The sequence below is a fragment of the Macaca fascicularis genome, chromosome 10, assembly GCF_037993035.2.
Source record: "Macaca fascicularis isolate 582-1 chromosome 10, T2T-MFA8v1.1".
In the NCBI taxonomy this organism is placed as follows: Eukaryota; Metazoa; Chordata; class Mammalia; order Primates; family Cercopithecidae; genus Macaca; species Macaca fascicularis.
In genome coordinates, this window is record NC_088384.1 from 58,497,878 (window position 1) to 58,518,511 (window position 20,634).

Here is a 20,634-nt window from a genome sequence, read left to right on the forward strand (position 1 = left end):
CGGGGCACGTGGGAGAAGTGCTGGGAAGGGCTGAGTGGTGGGGGCCGCAGAAAGTTCCAGTGGGCAACACTGTGGGCAGGTCATGGGTGGGACTCACGGGGACCTCGCTGCTAACTCTTGTTGCGTTGGCAGAGTGGGGTGGGGGGAAGGGAGGATCGTTAGTGCTGCCACCTGGAGTGAGAGCCGCCCCTTGGTTCCTGAGGGCACCATCAAGGGACACAGGACAGGAAGCCCAGGATGGTTAGTGCAGCTAGGGATGAGGGCCAGGGAGAAGCAGGTGCTCTGGAGTGGCCGGGAAAAGTCCAGACACGGAGGCTTAGGAGCTTCCTGTTAAGTGCGTGGGTTCCGCCCTGTCTCTGCCAGGCACTCTGACTAGGGATGGATGATCTCTCTCTTCAGGTGCTCCGTGGTGCTCTTGCTGCCAGCAAAGGTGGTCCGGATCCCTTTGCCCATCTCCCCTGTGACCGACAGCAGTTCCCTGTGGGTGCTCTGGGAGCCCTGGGCGCCAGGTGGTTTCATGGCCTGCATGCAGCCGATGGAGGCGGTCCAAAGTCGTTAAATAGCGGTCTGAAAGGGACAGCAGCTTCTGGCACCGAGCCCGACGGCGACGGGACGCTTCCTGTAGGGACCGGGGTGCCCAGCCCAGGGGTGCTGGAGCCGGGGGTGCTGCTGGGGGCAGGTGTGATGGGTTTGTAGGACATCCTCAACTTCTGGGCACTGCGGAGCCAGCAGGCCGCTCCTCAGGGTTTGGCTGCCTGGCCGCTCAGCTGAGATCTGATTTGCAAGCTGGCTGCACGCACCCTACTAAATCTGTGTTGAACTTTTTAACTGCAATTTTTATTAATCTAAATACAGTTCAGATATTCTCGATGAAAATTTCACATTTTAGTTAGTTGAGACATACTAAAATGTAAAATACACAATGGATTTCAAAGGTTTCATATGAAAAAAGAATGCAAACTATCTCTAGTAATTTTTACATTGATTACATGTTGATACAGTATTTTGGATATATTGAGTTAAAATATGCAATTATTTTTTAAAAAAAATCTATGCTACATTTTTGTTAAAAAATTTAAATAAACTATGAAATTACTTCTTGGGATAGAAAAGGGGACATTATTAAATATTTACCTAAATTTTTTTCAAAAACATATCTTTAACAAAAACATTATCAAACAAAACGAAAGTATTTTAATTTTGAATAGGTAAAATAAACTTATTCCTGCTGGAATTCAATCCTGGTATGATTTCTTTTTTACGCATTTGAGGACTCTGTTTATAACCCAGATAAAACATAAAGCTTATGAAACTCCTCTGAGAATGTCGAACACAAATTACCTGTATAGATATCAGGGTGCAGATGATGCTGAGGCCGGGCTGGCTGGAGAACAGCAGGATGAACACGCTGTACTGGCACCGGGGCTGGCCCCAGGTCACCCGCCCTTCATGTACGTGGCGATGGTCACCTGGCTCACCAGCAAAGTGAACAACAGGTCGGTGGCGGCCAGCCGCATACCAGTGTGTAGAAGGCGGTCTCCTTCTGCTCCTCGCGCGACTTGCACAGCAGCACGATGGCCACCAGGTTGCCCACCACTCCAAAAATGGACGGTCCCAGGCTGTCCAGCAGATTGGGCTCCAGGTGAGGGACACATTGACCTGGGAAGGGGTTAATATGACGGTGGCTGGTGGTGTGCAGCCCTGGAGTGTGAAGCTGAGTCTGGGGTGATGGAAGAGAGACAAAGCCTCCATGAGTGAAATGACCACCTGCAGGATGTCAGAGCCACGCCCAGGAAACGGGATGCTAACATGACAAGGGAGGACCTCAGTCCCACTCTCTGGATTGCAACCACTTACCAACTGCAGCCACCCAAATCTCCAGGCTCGCTCTGCTCCTGCCAGCGGCACACCATTGCTGATCTTAATATGTATAAACTGAGCCTCACATTCCTCTTCCTCCCCCCCGCCCCCCCCCCACGCCTATCTCACTACTCTGACAAGAGCCATCTTCAGGGAAAGGTAACTCCCTAGTATTATTCCTGACAGATTCTGAGTTAATAAAATGCTCACGGAAACCCTGGAAGACAATTTGGAGAGTGTTCTCTTTCCTCCGTGGCTCCGCCGGCAGTGCCCCATCTCCATGCCTTCTACCCAATGGCCCAAATCCCATGTCACGTGTAGCGGCCCCAGTGGTGGCCTCTGCACAACCCCCCATGGTCAGCCCTCAGCTGTCCTGGACCAGCCTCCAGCCTGCCTTCACCTCCTCCTGCTCAGCCTGGAAAGTGCCAGGGCTTTGGCTTCTGAGAGCCAGGTCTCAGTGGCTGCGATTTAGGGATCTGAGGTCAGAGTGGCCAGTTTTCAAAAACGTGGGAAACAAGAGGGCCAGCGGGATGGATCTGGAAAGAACAGTGCTGGGTTACTTGTTCGATTTTTTTCCTTCCTTCAAACATGAATACCAGCTTTGCGGTGCCCCCCCCCCCCCCCCCCCCCCCCGTGTAGGCTGTGGGAGGACAGCTTCCAGGTGTGAGCCGCACGCACAGGTGGCAGGAAGCCTGGGTCCCGGCTCTGGCCGCTGTCTGCCCCAGCCGCTAGCAGCGTCAGCAGCTACTGATGTTGGTGGCTGCCGCTCACTGGCATTTATAAAGTACTCCACCGTTGGCTGGGTGCAGAGGCTCATGCCTGTAATCCCACCACTTTGGGAGGCCAAGGCGGGTGGATCACCTGAGGTCAGGAGTTGGAGACCAGCCTGGCCAATATGGCAAAACCCTGCCTCTACTAAAAATACTAGAATTGGCCGGGCACGGTGGCTCAAGCCTGTAATCCCAGCACTTTGGGAGGCCGAGACGGGCGGATCATGAGGTCAGGAGATCGAGACCATCCTGGCTAACACGGTGAAACCCTGTCTCTACTAAAAAATACAAAAAACTAGCCGGGCGAAGTGGCGGGCGCCTGTAGTCCCAGCTACTTGGGAGGCTGAGGCAGGAGAATGGCGTGTACCCGGGAGGCGGAGCTTGCAGTGAGCTGAGATCCGGCCACTGCACTCCAGCCTGGGCGACAGAGCATGACTCCGTCTCAAAAAAAAAAAATTAAAAATAAAAAAATAAAAATACTAGAATTAGCCGGGTGTGGTGGCGGGTGCTTGTAATCCCAGCTACTGGGGAGGTTGAGGCAGGAGAATCGCTTGAACCCGGGAGGCGAAGGTTACAGTGAGCCGAGATCAGGCCATTGCATTCCACCCTGGGCAAAATGAGCGAGACTCTGCCTCAAAAAAACAAAACAAAATGAAACAACAAAAACCCCTGCTCCTCCACCCCCTAGCATCAGAATACAGCAGAACATTTAGGTACCCACAGAACATAAACCAAGATGGTCTGTGTCCTGCATTTTAACAAACATTAGAGTTTTAAAAGAACTGAAATCATGTAGAATGTATCCTCCAGCCAAAATGGCATCCAATTCAAAATAAAAAAGTAAGATAACAGCAAAATCTTAAATACTTGAAAGATAAACAGCACACAGTTTTGTTGGTTTTTTCTTTTTTACATTTTTATTTATTTTATTTTAAGTTCTGGGGTACATGTGCAGGATGTGCAGGTTTGTTACACAGGTAAATTTGTGCCATGGTGGTTTGCTATACATATCAACCCATTGCCTTGGCATTAAACCCAGCATGCATTAACTATTTTTCCTGATGCTCTCCCTCTCCCGCCCCCATCCAGGGGCCCCATTGTGTGTTGTTTCCTTCCCTGTGTCCATGTGTTCTCATTGTTCAGGTCCTACTTATAAGTGAGAACATTAGGTGTTTCCCTTTCTGTTTCTGCATTAGTTTCCTGAGGATAATGGCTTCCTGTTCCATCCATGTCCCTGCAAAGGACATGATCTCATTCTTTTTTTATGGCTGCATAGTATTCCATGTTGTATGTGTACCACATTTTCTTCATCCAGTCTATCATTGATGGACATTTGGATTGATTCCATGTCTTTGCTATTGTGAATAGCGCTAAACAGCAAGCACACTCCTAAGGGAAAAGTCTCAAGGGAAACTATTAAATATATTAAACTGAATAAAAATACGACATATCACACTTGATTCAACACAGGTAAAGCCAGTGCTGGCAGAAAATGTGTTTCACTAAATGTGTATGACGGAAAAGTAGAAATTTCTCAAATAAAATTTCAGCTATCACATCAAGAAAGTAGAAAATAGTAGCAAAATAAAACCAAAACAAATATAAGAAAGAAGCCCGAGCTCTGAGCGGCAGCCGTGGCCACCGGCAACAGCACTGCCACGAGTGTCTTGTGGGCTTTCCTCAGAGGAGCCTGTCAGCATCCTCCAGTTCCAGGCGCTCTAGCCCCTGTCCTGCTTCAAGAGGCTTTTTCCAACCAGAGGCCTCTCCTCCATAGCCTGAAGGCTCGGCCAGTTCCCACGAAGTTTGCTGGGAACGCAAGGCTGTCACTGATATTCGTGGCACCAAGACTTGTGCGCAGGTTGCACACATTGGCCACTGTCTGTGCCACGTGCAATGAGCCGCCTGAGGCGCGCACACCGCACGCGCACGCGCATAACGGCTTGGCTAGCCTGTAACGGCTAGGCCTGGCTCTGCGTTCCTGGCTTGGCTTGGCATTCCTCGCTTGGCTCGGCCTTAATCGCTTTGCCCGGTGTTTCTCGCTTGGATTGACGTTTCCTCCATCGCGTTCCTTTGCTGGGCTTGACCTTTTCGCTGCTGGGCTTGGCATTCCCTTAGCTGGGTTGGGTGTTTCCTTTGGGCGGGGCGGGCCGGGGGTTGGCCCTTCCTGGGGGGGGGGCGTGGGATCACCCCGGGTGGGCGTGGGCTTTCCCCGGCTGGGTGTGGGTTTTCCGGGGTGGGGTGGGCCGGGCTCCCCTGCTGGGGTTGGCAAGTTTGGGCTGGGATTGACCTTTGTCTTCAAACAGATTGGAAACCCAGAATTTCCTGCTAGTTGGTGAAACTGGTTGGTAGAGGCGATGTGCTCGCGACTACCGGCCTCCCCTGGCTGTTCAAAGCAGATGGTGGCTGAGGTTTCTTCAATACCTGCTGCCTCAGCTGTGAAGAAGCCATTTGGTCTCAGGAGCAAGATGGGCAAGTGGTGCCACCACTGCTTCCCCTTCTGCAGGGGGAGCGGCAAGAGCAATGTGGGCACTTCTGGAGACCAGGATGACTCCGCTATGAAGACGCACAGGAGCAAGATGGCTAAGTGGTGCTCCCACTGCTTCCCCTGCTGCAGGGGGAGTGGCGAGAGCATTGTGGGCCCTTCTGGAGACCAGGAGGACTCCGCTATGAAGACGCACAGGAGCAAGATGGCCAAGTGGTGCTGCCACGGCTTCCCCCACTGCAAGGGGGACGGGGAGAGCAACGTGGAAGCTTGGGAAGACTACGACGACAGCGCCTTCATGGAGCCCAGGTACCACGTCCCCAGCTGCAAGGGGCGCGGGGAGAGCAACGTGGAAGCTTGGGAAGACTACGACGACAGCGCCTTCATGGAGCCCAGGTACCACGTCCGTGGAGAAGATCTGGACAAGCTCCACAGAGCTGCCTGGTGGGGTAAAGTCCCCAGAAAGGATCTCATCGTCATGCTCAGGGACACTGACGTGAACAAGACGGACAAACAAAAGAGGTAACCGGGCCTGAGCTGGGAGGAGGTGGGACGTGGGGGGATGATGGGGACATACCCTCCTGGCGGGATCGGGGTCCTGGCTTTCTGTTCCTCCGCAGGCCCCACACCACCCTGGGTGTGGAAACCTCAGAGAGGTCAGGGCACAGGCCCTTTATGAACAACAACACAGAAACAAAACTTTAGCTGATTTCCTATCCGATTATAATTTCCCTTATAGAGCACTAATAGACTGTATGAAAGTGATTTAACTCGCAAAATCAAGTCGATGCAGCAGATTATTTTTAATGTACACATTTTAAAACAATGTTCTATACATTATAGAAAGGTGTATATTGAGAACTAAGTCCCATAATATATCAACTTCTGGGCGAAATATTTTTCAAATAAAATCCAATATGGATTTGATATCAATGTACCCTATGTAAATATGTCCTTTACTGAGGAACCTTACAAGGAAACTGAAATGGGAAGATGGTTTGTGTCCTTGAATAGGAAGATTCGTTTTTCTTAAGATGTGAGCTTTTTCTGTGTTTATCACTTTTACGTAAGCCAAATAAAAATAGCAAAGTTTTAGCATTTTTACACTGCACATCCTGTATTTTATTGCTGTAATAAGTTAATTTTTAGTAACAGAATGGAAAAAGACTTGCTTTTCCAGATATCAAAATGTGATGTGCTATTTCCACAAATTGTTTACTAACAACTGAAAAAATATCAATGAATAGAACAGAATAAGAAATCCGGAAATACCCAAATATATGTAAGAATTTAGCACTTGATAATGGTGATGTTTCATATTGATAAAGCAAGATTAATCATTAATAAATGAAATGCATGCTGTTTGGAGAAAACTAGCTAGATTTTTATGTCACAAAAGTAAGTTCCTGGAGTATAGATTAAAATTTTTAAATATACAAAAGGAGAAAAATACCAGAAGAAAACACAAAAGCCTATTTATATATGCAACTATTTATTTATTTATTTATTTTTTTGGGACAAAATCTCACTCTGTTGCCCAGGCTGGAGTTCAGTGGCGCAATATCAGCTCACTACAACCTCCGCCTCCCGGGTTCGAGCAATTCTCTGCCTCAGCCTATTGAGTAGCTAGGATTACAGGTGCCCGCCACCACACCTGGCTAATTTTTTGTATTTTCAATAGAGGCAGGATTTCACCATCTTGGCCAGGTTGGTCTTGAACTCCTATCCTTGTGATCCACCCGCCTCAGCCTCCCAAAGTGCTGAGATTACAAGCCTGAGCCACTGAACCAAGCATATATATGCAGATATAATAAAATAAGCTCAATTTAAGATTGGGCAAGGTACTTTTTTGCATATCTACCAGTGACCTGTGCACATAGGAAAATGTAGTGTTCCTGGCAAGAGAAGGAATATAAGTTAGAAGAGGAATGAAATACTGTTTTCTATTTAAGTTAGAAGAGGAATGAAAGGTCAGCTGCGGTGTCTCACGCCTGTAATCCCAGCACTTTGGGAGGCCAAGGCAGGTGGATAACGAGGTCAAGAATTTAAGACTAGCCTGGCCAGCATGGTGAAACCCCATCTCTACTAAAAAATACAAAAAATTAGCCAGGCATGGTGGCATGCACCTGTAATCCCAGCTACTCAGGAGGCTGAGGCAGGAGAATTGCTTGATCCAGGGAGGTGGAGGTTGCAGTGAACTGAGATTGCACCACTACACTCCCGCCTGGATCATGGAATGAGACTTCATCTCAAAAATAAATTAATTAATTAATAATAAAAATAAATAAATAAAGGAATGAAATACTGTCTTCTATCCACCAAGTTTGTGAGGGTGAAGAACAGTGGTACTTATGTAGTTGCTGAAAGTTTAAGCTGCTGCAACTTTTCTAACACACTTCGATGATAAGAACCACATGTTAAAAATGTGTATGCCTTTTACCTATCAACTCTATTATACTGAAATATCTATATGAAATAGACACATATGTTTTTCTTAGTATTGCTTAAAATAGCAGTGTATTGAGAAGAGCTCACATAAAGATTTTATGCAAAAATTTCAGTGCATCCATAGGATGGAATAACATGTAACCATTGAAGGTGTCAGTAGATACAGAGATATGTTGTGCAAAGATGTGCTTTGCTATATCAAGTGAGGAAAAAATCAGTTTGCTATACACCTACACAAACAGAATCTGCTCTTGTGTTACCTGAAAACATGTAGAAAACATAATCAAACTTATTTCTGGGGATTTGTAAGTGAAGTTCTTCCCTTTCTCTTATCTGTGATTTCTGCAATGAATATCTGAAAAGTTTTAGTTAAATTTCACTAGTAATGAAATAATCCTTGGGAAGAGAAGGAATGTGCTACTTGCATAGATACAAATAATTTCTCACATTTTATTATTTATTTTTATTCCTGTGGATAGCTATCTTCTGTGAACTTTTACCCTGTTGAGAAGTAGAGGGTTTCTGTTTACCTGTTCCTGTAGATTTTATTGTATATACATTTTATTATAAAATTATCTTTTCATTATATATATAAAATGTGTAAAAGGTATGAATTAATTATTTTATTTTAGTTATATATTTATGGAAACTAAAATAGCAAATATAAATGGCCATTACTATTGTAAATGCATTGCTCTACTCAACAGGAGCATTCTTTAAAAATATTGAACTCCCAAGCTGTGTTTATACATTCTTTCAATCCGTTTAGTCATCAAACATAAGCCAGACACCTATTATGTGGAAGGCATATTCTACCATCTCCCAGGATCCTTCCGTCTTTGAAAACTTCATATTTACCTGCTGGGCCTGAGCAAGTTGAGAGATTTAAAATTGGGGCATTAGGAGGTAATCTCAATTGAAACTTTTCTTCCCTCCTTTCAAACAAAAGCATTTCTGAAGGTAGACAATAGTAAAAGATAACCCTCAACTACCCTTCTGAAAATGTATAAGTCTTGGGTAAAGACTGTTTTAGTACTTTTAAGAACTAAAATGTGGTACACAAACAGCATGGAATACTATGCAGTCATAAAAGAAAGAACGAGAGCATGTCCTTTGCAGGGACATGGATGGTGTTGAAGGCCATTATCCTTAGCAATCTAATACAGGAACAGAAAACCAAATACCGCACGGTCTCACTTATAGGTGGGAGCTAAATGATGAGAATGCACAGACACCTAGAGGGAAGCGACACACACTGGGGCCTATCAGAGGGTGGAGGGTGGGAGGAGGGAAAGAAGCAGGAAATAGAACTAATGGGTACTGGGCTTAACACCTGGGTAATGAAATAATTTGTACAACCAACCCCCTTGACATGTTTTTACCTATGTAACAAACCTGCACATCCTGCACCTATACCCCCGAAAGTAAGCGTTGAAAAAAAGCTCCACAAATAGTTTCATAAATTCATTTTAAAAGGAGAAGAATTATAACAGTCTTAAATCCTAATATGAATGATTGGAAATATCTAATGTACATACATTGTATAAATCTAAGTATTGATAAAAATGAGCCCATGCTATTCATTTGAATTTCAAGCTTTCTTTGGCTTAAAGTTTTTGAAAACCAAAGTAAGAAATAGATTATTTTAGAAATTTGTTTGTGTTTTCACCTCAGCCTTCTTATTCCATACTTCTTTTAAGAACTAAAATTTATCTAAGTGCTAGTCATCTGACTGGAACCGCCCCAGACGTGTTATATTGTAACATATTTTACTTAATGTAAGGCACCAGGGATTGTATGATGCCCCATTATTGTATGTATCAATAAGAGAATTATTTAAATGCTGCCAATTATAGTTATAGTAAATCATGAATTATAAGTGGTATTTCAGTGTGAGAAATGGTGAAACATAGAGACAATGATCATCTTAGAATCACTAAAATACATCGTTACCTGTAATCTTTAAAACATACCTGAAAGTGTAGGTATAATTGTATCATCTCACTGAATTCAAATGTTGTCTTTAGTGGTATTAGTAAAAATTATAATATCTTACAATTACTGAGCTGTTATTTGTGTTAGGAACTATTCTATATCTTTCATGTAGAGTCTTATTTAAGCATTACTGTGGTTTCCTCTGAGAAATCGACTCTTTTCATTCCCATTTTATTGATGAGGAAATTGAGAGCCAAAAAAGGTAAGCAACAGCTGGGAAGCATCAGAGCTTCAAGTAGGATTCCAGCCCACGTTGAATGCCATTCAAGGGCTCTGGTCTTCCTATTCAAATAGGCTGCTCTTTCATTCATACAGTGAGTCATGAGGTAATAAGTAGTGTGCTTTCTTCAAAGGGAAATTAAGTTTGTTTTGAAGGCAGAGTAATAGCAGGCTATTCTGTGTTTGCTATTGCATGAATCATTGATGTAGCTGTAGATAGTGCACTACAATTTCCTAAAAAGTCTTCTCACTCTCATAGGACTGCTCTACATCTGGCCTCTGCCAATGGGAATTCAGAAATAGTAAAACTCCTGCTGGACAGACGATGTCAACTTGATGTCCTTGACAACAAAAAGAGGACAGCTCTGATCAAGGTATGCAGTAGTCAACTATATCAGCATGAGATGGCTTTGATTTCAATACATAGCATAAAAATGAGTTTTCTCATTTAAATGGAACTAGTTGGTGAAAGCTGTGGAATGTTACTTTTAATTCTCAGGACTTATAATTTATTTTTGGTCTAATACTGACAGGCTGTACAATGCCAAGAAGATGAATGTGCATTAATGTTGCTGGAACATGGCACTGATCCAAATATTCCAGATGAGTATGGAAATACTGCTCTACACTATGCTATCTACAATGAAGATAAATTAATGGCGAAAGCACTGCTCTTATACGGTGCTGATATTGAATCAAAAAACAAGGTATAGGTCTACCAATTTCATCTTCAAAATACTGAAATGCATTCATTTTAACGTTGACCTGGGTAAGGGCCAGTTTTCCATATTTGGAAGCTCAAGCATAACCTGAATGAAAATATTTTGAAATGAGTTAATTATCTAAGACTTTATTTTAAATATTGTTACTTTTAAAGAAGCATTCGAGGGTACGGTGTTTTTTTTTTTTTTAATGCTCTTGTGGTTTATGTTTTTTTAAAAAACACTGAATTTGTAAAAGGTAATACTTTGTTTTTTTTCATGCCAGGGTTTTTTTTCCCCTAATAAATGTAAAATGACAAAATTTGCCCTGGAAATAGGTTTTACATTAAAACTCCAAGAAAACTCAAACACAGTTCAGTGAATAGTAATCCTGCCCCTTTGGCAAGTTCCCAAAAAAACAAAACAAAACAAAAAACAGTAATAGATATGAGGTGATGGATTTCTCAGTGACAAGTCTTTTTCTCAGTGACAAGTCTTAAGATATTTCTGATTGCACATGAGGCAGAAGTGGAAAGGGAAAAAGACAGCAATCAGAAATATCAAGGCCAATTTGGAAATTAGGTAATGGAGGGAAAGACCATGAAGAGGTTTTCTGTGTGTGTGTGTTGCTGTTGATCATTCATTTGTTTCCTTTGTATGGTGAGACAAGGTTCTTTTCAATTTTAGAGAATGACAGTTTTCAGTTTGGGAGAGGGAGTTAGTGGGTTGTAAACTGCTTAGAGATCAATTTCAGGAAGCCTCTGAGGATCCAGATAGGCAGTGAATAGGTGGTAATGTAGTGGGAAACATTTGAGCAGAGGGAACGACAAGTAATTAACTGACTTAGTGTCCTATTCTGGTAAAAATGGCCAATTGGAGTCTCAACTCTGCTTTCAACTCTAGAATATCTTGATGGGAAGGTGGGTGATAAGGGGCTTATAAGGAACAAGATCAGGTTGGATTTTGAGTTTACTAGACCTTGTTCTACTCTTACCGGGGAAAATTATGTGATGTTTTCAGCAAATGAGTCTCTCTCCTACTCTTTCCTCTTTTTGGCCAAATCCTCAAATGATAAAGGGAATTGGTTATGTGGATGAGCGCTGAGACTGAAGTAATCATCTATTGCACTAGCTTCCAGCTAGAGTTGTGCATTCCAGTTACCTCAGGAAAATTTTTAAATAATCCACAAGTCTAGGCTTTCCCCTGAAGGTTTTGATAGAGTAAGTCTAATATGTGCATTTAAAAACGTTTCTTTGAAGCCAGGCGTGGTGTTGCATGGCTGTAGTCCCAGCTGCTGGAGAGTCTGAGGTGGGAGGATTGCTTGAGCTCAGGAGTTCGAGTCTAGCCTGGTCAACATAATGAGACCCTGTCTCTAACAACAACAACAACAACAACAACAAATTTCTCAAAATCTGGATACACTTCTGCTTAAGAACCATGAATACATAAGTGTAATATGTAAATTCTTATGTCTCAGAAACTTAAGATATTTCTAGAAGAGTTGGAGTTGGATATGTGCTAATTCCTTTAAATCTTTCCTTTCCAATAACATTAATCTAACTTTTTGTTTGTTTGTTTTTGAGATGGGGTCTCAATCTGTTCCCCAGGCTGTAGTGCAGTGGTGTGATCACAGCTTACCACAGCCTTGACCTCCCCAAGCTCAGGTAGTTCTCCAATCTCAGTTTTTGTTGTTGTTGTTGTTGTTGTTTGTTTGTTTGTTTGTTTAGTAGACACGAGGTTAATGCCATGTTTTTCAGGCTGACCTTGAACTCCTGGGCTCAAGTGAATCACCCACCTCAGCCTCCCAAAATGCTAGGATTACAGGTGTGAGCCACCATTCCTGGCCAAGTCTGACTTTTATATGTGGATGAGACATTAAAATGAATATTATTGGCACTATCAGCTTACGGAATAATACCTTTTCCTTTATACCTTCAGTTATTCCCTGCCATTCAGAAGGTCTTTAGAAATTTGCAGTGAGTAGTCTTTCATTAAGTAGAGAATGGCCCTCTCAGGATTTTGTGTCTCTTTGTTCACTTATTCAAGTGCTTAGGTCAGTAAGTCATTGTTAAGAGCAGAGTTTTCTCAATTAGAATTGTAGCAAATTCTAAACCTTTTTTTTAATCAATTGAAGCTGTATTGTGGACTATCCATTTTGTCTCTTATGTTTGCAGAGATTTGACATAATCAAGATGGCAGGTTTAAACACTAAAACCCATGGAGTTATTAAGAATACAGACGGGAATTCTGTTAGTTTCAGTAATCCTATGAACTGATGATTTAGTTAACAATCTGGAAAAAGTAAATACAAATAGATTTTAAATGAATGAATGGAAAAATTCTTCAAATGGGCAGTAGGAGTATTAATAGCAATTTTTATTGCACATTGGAGCTTGAACTTTTGGTAAAACATGTGAAACTTAAGAAATATTTTACATTCAAATTCTTGCTTTATACACAAGAATTTTGTCTTAGGGTTGGATAATATAGAGATAAAAGATACATCCCCTGCCCTCAAGAAGCTCTTTGTTTAAATGGGAAAAAAATCATCATCCAAAAGTGCCATGCCAAATGCTGGGTTAGAAGCAAAGAGTCTTGGAAGCAGTAAATGTTGAAAGTGAGTTTTTGAGATGATCAGAGTTGATGTGGTCAGGCAGCGAAGGGGTGTTTCCAAGGGAAGCAGCAGCATGTGGGAAAGCACAGAAGAGTGAGATGAAAGCAGCTACATTTGATTTATTTTCTGTGAGTGTAAGTCCATGGGATCTTATATAAAGTTTCCAGTTCAGCTGAGAAATACATAATTTTTTGAATTACATATTGTTTTTGTTTTATATTGTTTTACAGCATGGCCTCACACCACTTTTGCTTGGCGTACATGGACAAAAACAGCAAGTGGTGAAATTTTTAATCAAGAAAAAAGCTAATTTAAGTGCACGTGACAGATGTGGAAGGTATAGTTATTTCTTTTAATCTGTGTGTTGTTCGAGATTGATAGCAGTCACTCAAGTCATAAATAATAAATTAGTAAGATTAAATTATACTTATTGGGACATAGTGATGAGTATCAACACAAATCAGTTAAGTAGAAAAACAATTATTTGGACTGGGCAACATGAAGAACAGTTTTAGTAGGATTCATCTTCTCTTATTATATTGACTGATGTTATTTGTTGTATGATGTTTTTGGTTAGATGATATTATGTTAGCTAAAGGGATTTCATGTTAATTTTATGAAATGTGAACTTTAGCTTTTAGTTTACTTTATGACCCAGTATTGAACTTCTTAACCTTTTCTAGTAGTTTTTAACCTCTGTGTCGTATATGCTTTTCTGCTAAATATGCTGCATGAAACATAAATAGGAGTTGAAAATCCTTTTTTCTATTCAATGACTCTGCTTTAAGTTGCCTTGTTTGAAGAATATTAATGTTAGCTTATCCCTACTTGACAATTAATTGCTATTCCCACATACTGTGGGTCCAACAGCTTTTCCTTTTTTATTTCCAGTGTATTTTGATGGTTTTATTTTTAACTGGTATGGAGAGAGGGAGTGAAGATAGTTTTTAGTGGATACACTTTTCCTTTAATGAAGGCAAGCCGTAGGTGGGTGATAAAGAGAAAAGAGCTAGGCTTTGGATTCACACAAGACTGGGTTTAATCCCTAGCTTTCTTACTTGGTGTGTGACCTTGGGAATCTTATTTACCACCAAAAGTGTTGTCATATATGAAAAGTAGGAGAATATATCCTTCAAATTGATTGTGCATAAGTAAGGAAGATATATATGGCATTTAATTCAGTGCCTAGCACATGCTTATTGGCATCATTAACTGAAACTCTTGTGACTATTCTTACCATTATTATTAATATTACTGCTTTTAGCAAGCAGAGAGCTCTTACTTATCTTACCCTCTAGCTGATTTTCTATTACAGCATATCAGTCTAGGGAAGCTGTAAGGAAATCTTCACTTATAAATTTGTCCACTTCAGATAAGTGGCCCTAGCATTGTTTCTTGCCCATTGAAAGACTTTAAATTAATGTCTTCTACTTTCCAATACCTCACCGAGATAAGAGGTTTCCTTGTTGTCCCTTCCTTTAAGCCTTGTTGGTATTTTACAAAGATGAACACTTAAGCACCCAAGTGCTTATGTGTTTTAGTGCATGTAAATCTTTAATTCTGCATGGACAGGCATGATGTTAAGTTGATAAAGTATATTAAATTAGCTTTTAAAATAAGTTTATTACAGTTCCTAAGGGAGAAATTATCTCTGTCATTTTAGAAATGCTCTGATACTTGCTGTATGTTGTGGATCAGCAAGTATAGTCAGCCTTCTACTCGAGCAAAATATTAATGTCTCTTCTAAAGATCTATCTGGACAGACGGCCAGAGACTATGCTGTTTCTAGTCATCATAATGTGTAAGTGTTTACATTAAAAGGCGAGTTAATGCTAAATTGAGGTTTAAAAAATTATAACAATAGCATCTTACATATCAGGTGAGATGTCATAGTGCGGTTCAGCTAGTTTTAGAGTGGCAGTCAGTTAGTCCCCTGCATCAGCCAGAAATCAGAAAAAAAGCAAGACAATTTATAAGTACCAATGGATACAGGATTCTTTATCTCAGGACTTTTAAGACCTTGATACTTAGAGATCCCAACATTGTTCATTTCATCCAAGTATAACACCTATGGATGGGATTAAAAAACAGTGTCATATCTTTTATTTTTCTGATTAGTTGTTTGGGTCTTGAAATGTCCAGCTTAACAGAAAGCCTTGTACTGTCTTCTGGAGACTATTTCCTACATACTCCTTGAATTTTTCAATAACTGAAGGGATTCACTAAATCTAAGGAAGACAGTCCCTTTTATCAAGTCAGAAGGAGGAGAATAAAAAGGACATTCCAATCATTCTGATGTTTCCCTTGTTTCTGTTGCTGCGTTGTTGCCACTCAAACTGGTCCTGCTGCCTGGTAATGGTTGATCTTTGACACCAAGATGCCCTTACTGATTCAGATCCCTCAAGTCTTTAAGTTCCCATATCTATGCTTCTATGCTCAGCCATTGTTCCCAAAGCACCAACACCCTGCTCTGGCAGCTGGGCATCCTGACTTGATCTGCAGACAAAGTGAGCAAATTGACACTTCCCCCCATATTCAGAACCTAATATGGAAACCACATCTTAGCCAAGAATTAGCTGAGACCTTCATGGTACGAGATCCTTTGAGGCGGTTGTTGGTCTTTTCTCTGGTAGATATTAATTGGCCTTGTTCTAAAGGGTCAGAGGGGTTCAAATAATGTGACAGAAAGGGATCAGTGTTTGTTTCTTCTTCTTTGCTATCAGATCTGTACTTTGAGGCACCTTTATATTCTGTATAGAACCTTAGGCAGTAGAAAGTCCCATATGAACCTTCTCTGAGCAGTGGCTCCCAGTTGTGGTTGGCCCTTGAGTGATCTGTTTTACATGATAATGAAATTTGTCCAAGCTACTTTCATCTGTAACTCAAGATTTTAAAATATTTTCAAATTCTACCTCACAGGGAGCCATTGAAGAGAATTCTCAGAATCTCAAGTAGGTTAGTTGGACTTAACAGAACCAAGCCCTGTGCATGACTCATCACTAATCATGTGTAAAAGTAGGGCTTTGTGCTTGCTTCTGCAGCACATATCCTAAAATGGGAACAATACAGAGAAAATTAGCATGGCTTCTGTATAAGGAAGCAGCACAAATTTTTGAAGCATTCCATATTTTGGTCAGGCACTGGAAGGTCATTTGACTATTTGCTGACTAGCTCTAAGGAAACAGTGTGAATCAAAGCAAAATGGGTGCCACCAAAATATTGAAATTGTGATTTGCACTAAAAAAATAGTCATGTAAGATGGTCTATGAGGTGACTCAGAGCTGAATAAAGTGCTTGGTGCAAAATATGTTGTTAGTGTGTATGTCAAAAATTAGAGAATGTCAACTTACAACTTCTTCATGGAAACTAAAAAACATATAGGTAGAGTTTTGGTCTCCATGTCAGCTGGAATTGAACATCAATATAAACCATTATCCTAAGAAATATCTGCTGGCTCAGAGTTGGAGTCGGTAGAAAAGGATCACTGGTCCAAGCCAGGTCTTAACATCCATTGGTTTTTCTGCCCTTGGTGTGATTGGTCAACTCCGTAACAGTGGACACTCACATTATCTACTTTAATGAGATATTTATGAGTAAATTTAGTTACAAACTAAGACGTAGTTGAGATGCCCAGAATTATAAGCCCTAAGGAGCAGGAAAACTAAGAAGCAAAATTAAGACTTAATAACATTTGCTGAAAACTATAACATTTGCATATTAGAACCTATGAACAAAATATGCATTGGGTTTTATTTGGGATTCCAAGATAATTTTAGTTATAATGTTTAGGAACAGATTATTCCTTTGCTTTAGTATTTCTCTGAGCATTTAAAAAATGTTATCTTATTAAATCTTTATAACAACCTAGTGAAAGAAGGCAGCAAAGTCCTCACTTTGTTGAAGAAGATATTGAGCCTAAGACAAGCAAGTCGTCCAAGAACAAATAGCTGTTCATTATGGAGCTAAGACTTAAGCAGGGTTGGAACACTTTCTATTATGTCATGCTAATGCAAGCTAATTTACTGGGTAACACTGCTCTCGATTTATGAGCATTTCACCCTACATTTTTGTCTTCTTTACTTAGAAGTTTCAAGAGAAGTTTGTAGAATGTACTCGTAAGTGGATGGGATAATACTGTTAAGTTCTGATATTATGATATTGTTTGAAATTCTCTTAAGAATTTTACATTTGGTAAGTTTTTTACATCAGTATTAAAATAGTAATTTGGTTTATTACATTTTTATACATAGAATTTGCCAATTACTTTCTGACTACAAAGAAAAACAGATGCTAAAAATCTCTTCTGAAAACAGCAATCCAGGTAACACTTGTGATAGTGAATTACTTTAGGTCAGTTGTCCCCGATCTTTTTGGTACCAGGGACTGGTTTTGTGGAAGACAGTCTTTCTATGGGCTGGGGGAAGGTGGGGATAGTTTCAGGATTATTCATTCATGTTACATTTATTGTGCTACTTTATTTATATTATTATTACATTGTAATATATAATGAAATAATTATACAACTTACCATCATGTAGAATCTGTGGAAGCTCTGAGCTTATTTTTCTGCAACTAGATAGTCTCATCTGGGGGCAATATGAGACAGTGACAGATCATCAGGCATTAGATTCTCATATGAAGCACACAACCTAGATCCTTCGGATGGGCAGTTCACAACAGGGTTCTTGCTCCAATGAGTATCTAATGCTATCAATGATCTAGGAAGGGGCAGAGTTCAGGCAATAATATGAGCCATTATTATTGGTTGGCTGTAAGTACAGGTGAAGCTTCCCTGGTTTGCCTGCTGCTCACCTCTTCTTGTGTGGTGTGGTTCATAATAATCCATGGACTGCTACCGGTCTGTAGCATGGGAGTTGAGGACTCCTGCTCTGGGTGGTCCTACCATAGATAAAAAAGTAAAAGTAAGGAACTTTTGATCTCAAAAGAATGCTGAAGCAAAGTTATGTTACATATGCTTGTCCCAACAAGGTCTCACTATTACTGACTTCATTCCTCCTCATTTGAAGTTGGAAAGAGACATATTTACTTTGTTGGAACAAGATGTGCTCTTCTACGTGCTGGTTAGTTATCATGATAACAGCAATTTTGTTAGAACAAATGCTCTGCTACCATTTGCCAAAAGATTGTCATAATAAATATACAAATTGCTCAACTCTAGGCTCAGGAGATTATAATAAAATTAGAAAAATGTTTCACAATAACAAAAATGCTAGTATGCTACCTGGTTGTGGACACCTAATACATTGTATAACCCAAACAGTATGAAGACACTTTCAATTTAGCCATCAATTTATCAAAGAACTTTTGTAAGTTGGGTTTTGTAAGTTGCAGGAGATAAAGATGGAGCAGATGTAGTTTTGATCCTTAAGGTGCTCATAATAGAGCTGTCTCTATTTCATTTCTGTGCTTTTTCAATAGAATTTACAAAGAAAATATTTCCATTTATGTTTTCACTTCACTTAACAAATAACTATCGAATGTCTTTTAGATACTAACCATTTTTCTAATGCAACAGAACACAACAGAACACAATTAAAAATACAGACAGGAGCTTGTTATTATCATTGTCATTATTTTTTTATTTTACTACTTTATTCAGTTCTTACTGTGTGCTAGATGCCCACTGGAAGCTTATAATTTATTATTGATTGTGTGCCAGACATATGTGATGAAGAATGAAAGTTCTGGTTAAAAAAAAAAAAAGTAGGTATGATTCAAGGGAAGCATGCAGAGTGAGAAGAATTTTTCTAGGTAAAGAAGCAGAAGAATAATGTTTGACAGAAGGAACATGCAACAAGATTGTGTGTTGGCCAGAAGGAACATCTAAGGAGATTGCCTGTTTGGCAGGAAGAGCAGCAAGTGCAAAAGACAAGATGCTTGAGTGAACTTTGCAGGGTTTCTGAGCAGTTCACTTTTGCTAGCACCAAAAGTGTGAGATACCAGAGGTTGGGAATGAGGTGAATACTTAGCTAAGGCAAGTTTATGACAGACTTTTTAATACTACAGAAATGAGTAGGTTTTATCCTGTGGGCCATGGGAAGTTTACCAGGTGGAATGCTTTGGACTGCAAATACTGATGAGCAGTGGTGAAAACAGTAGGAACCAGAGTTGTTTTGTTTGTTAAGTGATATCCTAGGGATCCCTCTTGTCCCTCTTTCTGTGCTGTCGACAGTGTTTTATTCATGTCTCCTTTCATGGTTGGGTAATCTGCAACAGCTCCAAACATCTTGTTCTCACAACACAACATCTCAAGGGCTTCTTTTCTTCACCTGTGTTTTCTAAACAGGGAGAAAACTTAGAAGCACACAAGGGGCTTCCTGTAACATTTCATTGGCTGTGTTACACTACCTGCTCATTCCCAAACCAGGCACTGGGAATGCAAATACGTGATTAGCTTAGAATTAACGTTTCTCTTTCTGAGGCTGAGGAGGGAGATTCGGATAATAAACATCCCAATAGACTTGTGTTTCTTCTGCAAGAAAGAATAAGGAATGTATTGGTAGGGAGCCGACAATGTTTGCTGCAGGGGCTCATTGGAGACATGGGAGCAGGGGAGTCACAAGATTAAATTTGAGTATTAAGGCATTCTGGTTATGGTGTAAAATGGGTTAGCAAGCTTTTCCTGTAAAGGACCAGGCGGGAAATATTTTAGACTATGTGGTCTCTGTCATAGCTACTTACCCCTGCTGTTGTCTGCTGTTGTAGAGTGAAAGCCACCATGATTCTATGTAAGCAAACAGGCATGACTGAGCTCCTATAAAATTTTATTTACAAGCCATAAGGCAGATTTAATTTGGACTGTGGCCTATAGTTTCCTGGGATTGGTGGAAGGTTACCATGGAAAGAAACCAGGAGACAAAGGAAGCTTTTGCAATAGTCAGCTATAGTTTCTGTCACACATCCTTGGACTAGTATCAATGTATTATAAGGTTTTCACCCATCCATGGTGGAATAAAGTTAGGAATCTCAGTTACTCATTTTAATATGTTGGCCTTTGTTTTTATGGTGTTATGCCTTTTTATTTGTTTTGCTTAATTTTTTTCATGTAAGAACTAACATTAGTAGTTGACGGTTTTCTTTTAAATAGAAGCCATTTTGTAAATGTTTATGTTCCCAGTGGCAGTGGGAATATAAAGCAGAGACAGAAGAGAGGTGTAGTCTATATGATTTAGTGATAATTGAATGAGAAAGGCTTGGGGGACCGAGAGAAATGTCAGATGATTTACAGGTTTCCAGGTCGTACACTAGTATTTAACCTGGACATGAGGAAGGAGTAGGAAATTTTCTGGTGAATACAGAAGAGCAAAGAGCTGCAGGTCAGCAGAAAGGACCATTTTTTTCCTATGCATGTTTAATGGAATATTCATGTAGGATATTTTGAGTAGGTAATTGGATAACCAGCATTTATAACTCACATCCTACTAGTTTGACTCCCAGTAACAAGACTTGTCAAAGATCAAAGAATCTGAAAGTTGATGAAAATGTCCATGTGTATCACCATCAGTGACCAAAAGTCAGCATCCA

General features: G+C 40.7%; 1 protein-coding gene, 1 non-coding gene and 1 pseudogene across 3 annotated transcripts in view; 2 read left to right on the forward strand and 1 right to left on the reverse strand.

Annotated features, from left to right (window-relative positions):
• Positions 1 to 236: 236 nt before the first annotated feature.
• LOC135965349 (cyclin-dependent kinase 2-associated protein 2 pseudogene) lies at positions 237 to 701 on the reverse strand (annotated as a pseudogene).
• Positions 702 to 5,026: 4,325 nt separating this feature from the next.
• Positions 5,027 to 20,634, forward strand: part of LOC135965567 (POTE ankyrin domain family member G-like) — a 29,804-nt gene continuing 14,196 nt past the window's right edge. Inside the window, exons 1-7 of one of the 2 annotated variants that reach the window (XM_065522616.1) lie at positions 5,027 to 5,421; positions 5,509 to 5,634; positions 10,034 to 10,148; positions 10,308 to 10,481; positions 13,320 to 13,426; positions 14,753 to 14,890; positions 17,340 to 17,410. In XM_065522616.1, the coding sequence (XP_065378688.1) occupies positions 5,027 to 5,421; positions 5,509 to 5,634; positions 10,034 to 10,148; positions 10,308 to 10,481; positions 13,320 to 13,426; positions 14,753 to 14,890; positions 17,340 to 17,410 (1,126 nt within the window). Of the gene's footprint in view, positions 5,422 to 5,455; positions 5,635 to 10,033; positions 10,149 to 10,307; positions 10,482 to 13,319; positions 13,427 to 14,752; positions 14,891 to 17,339; positions 17,411 to 20,634 lie in introns of both variants that reach the window. The other variant, XM_065522617.1, reaches the window with a different exon arrangement.
• On the forward strand, positions 16,115 to 16,221 carry LOC135965794 (U6 spliceosomal RNA). Its single transcript, XR_010578907.1, has one exon. It is a non-coding gene; the product is annotated as a U6 spliceosomal RNA (small nuclear RNA).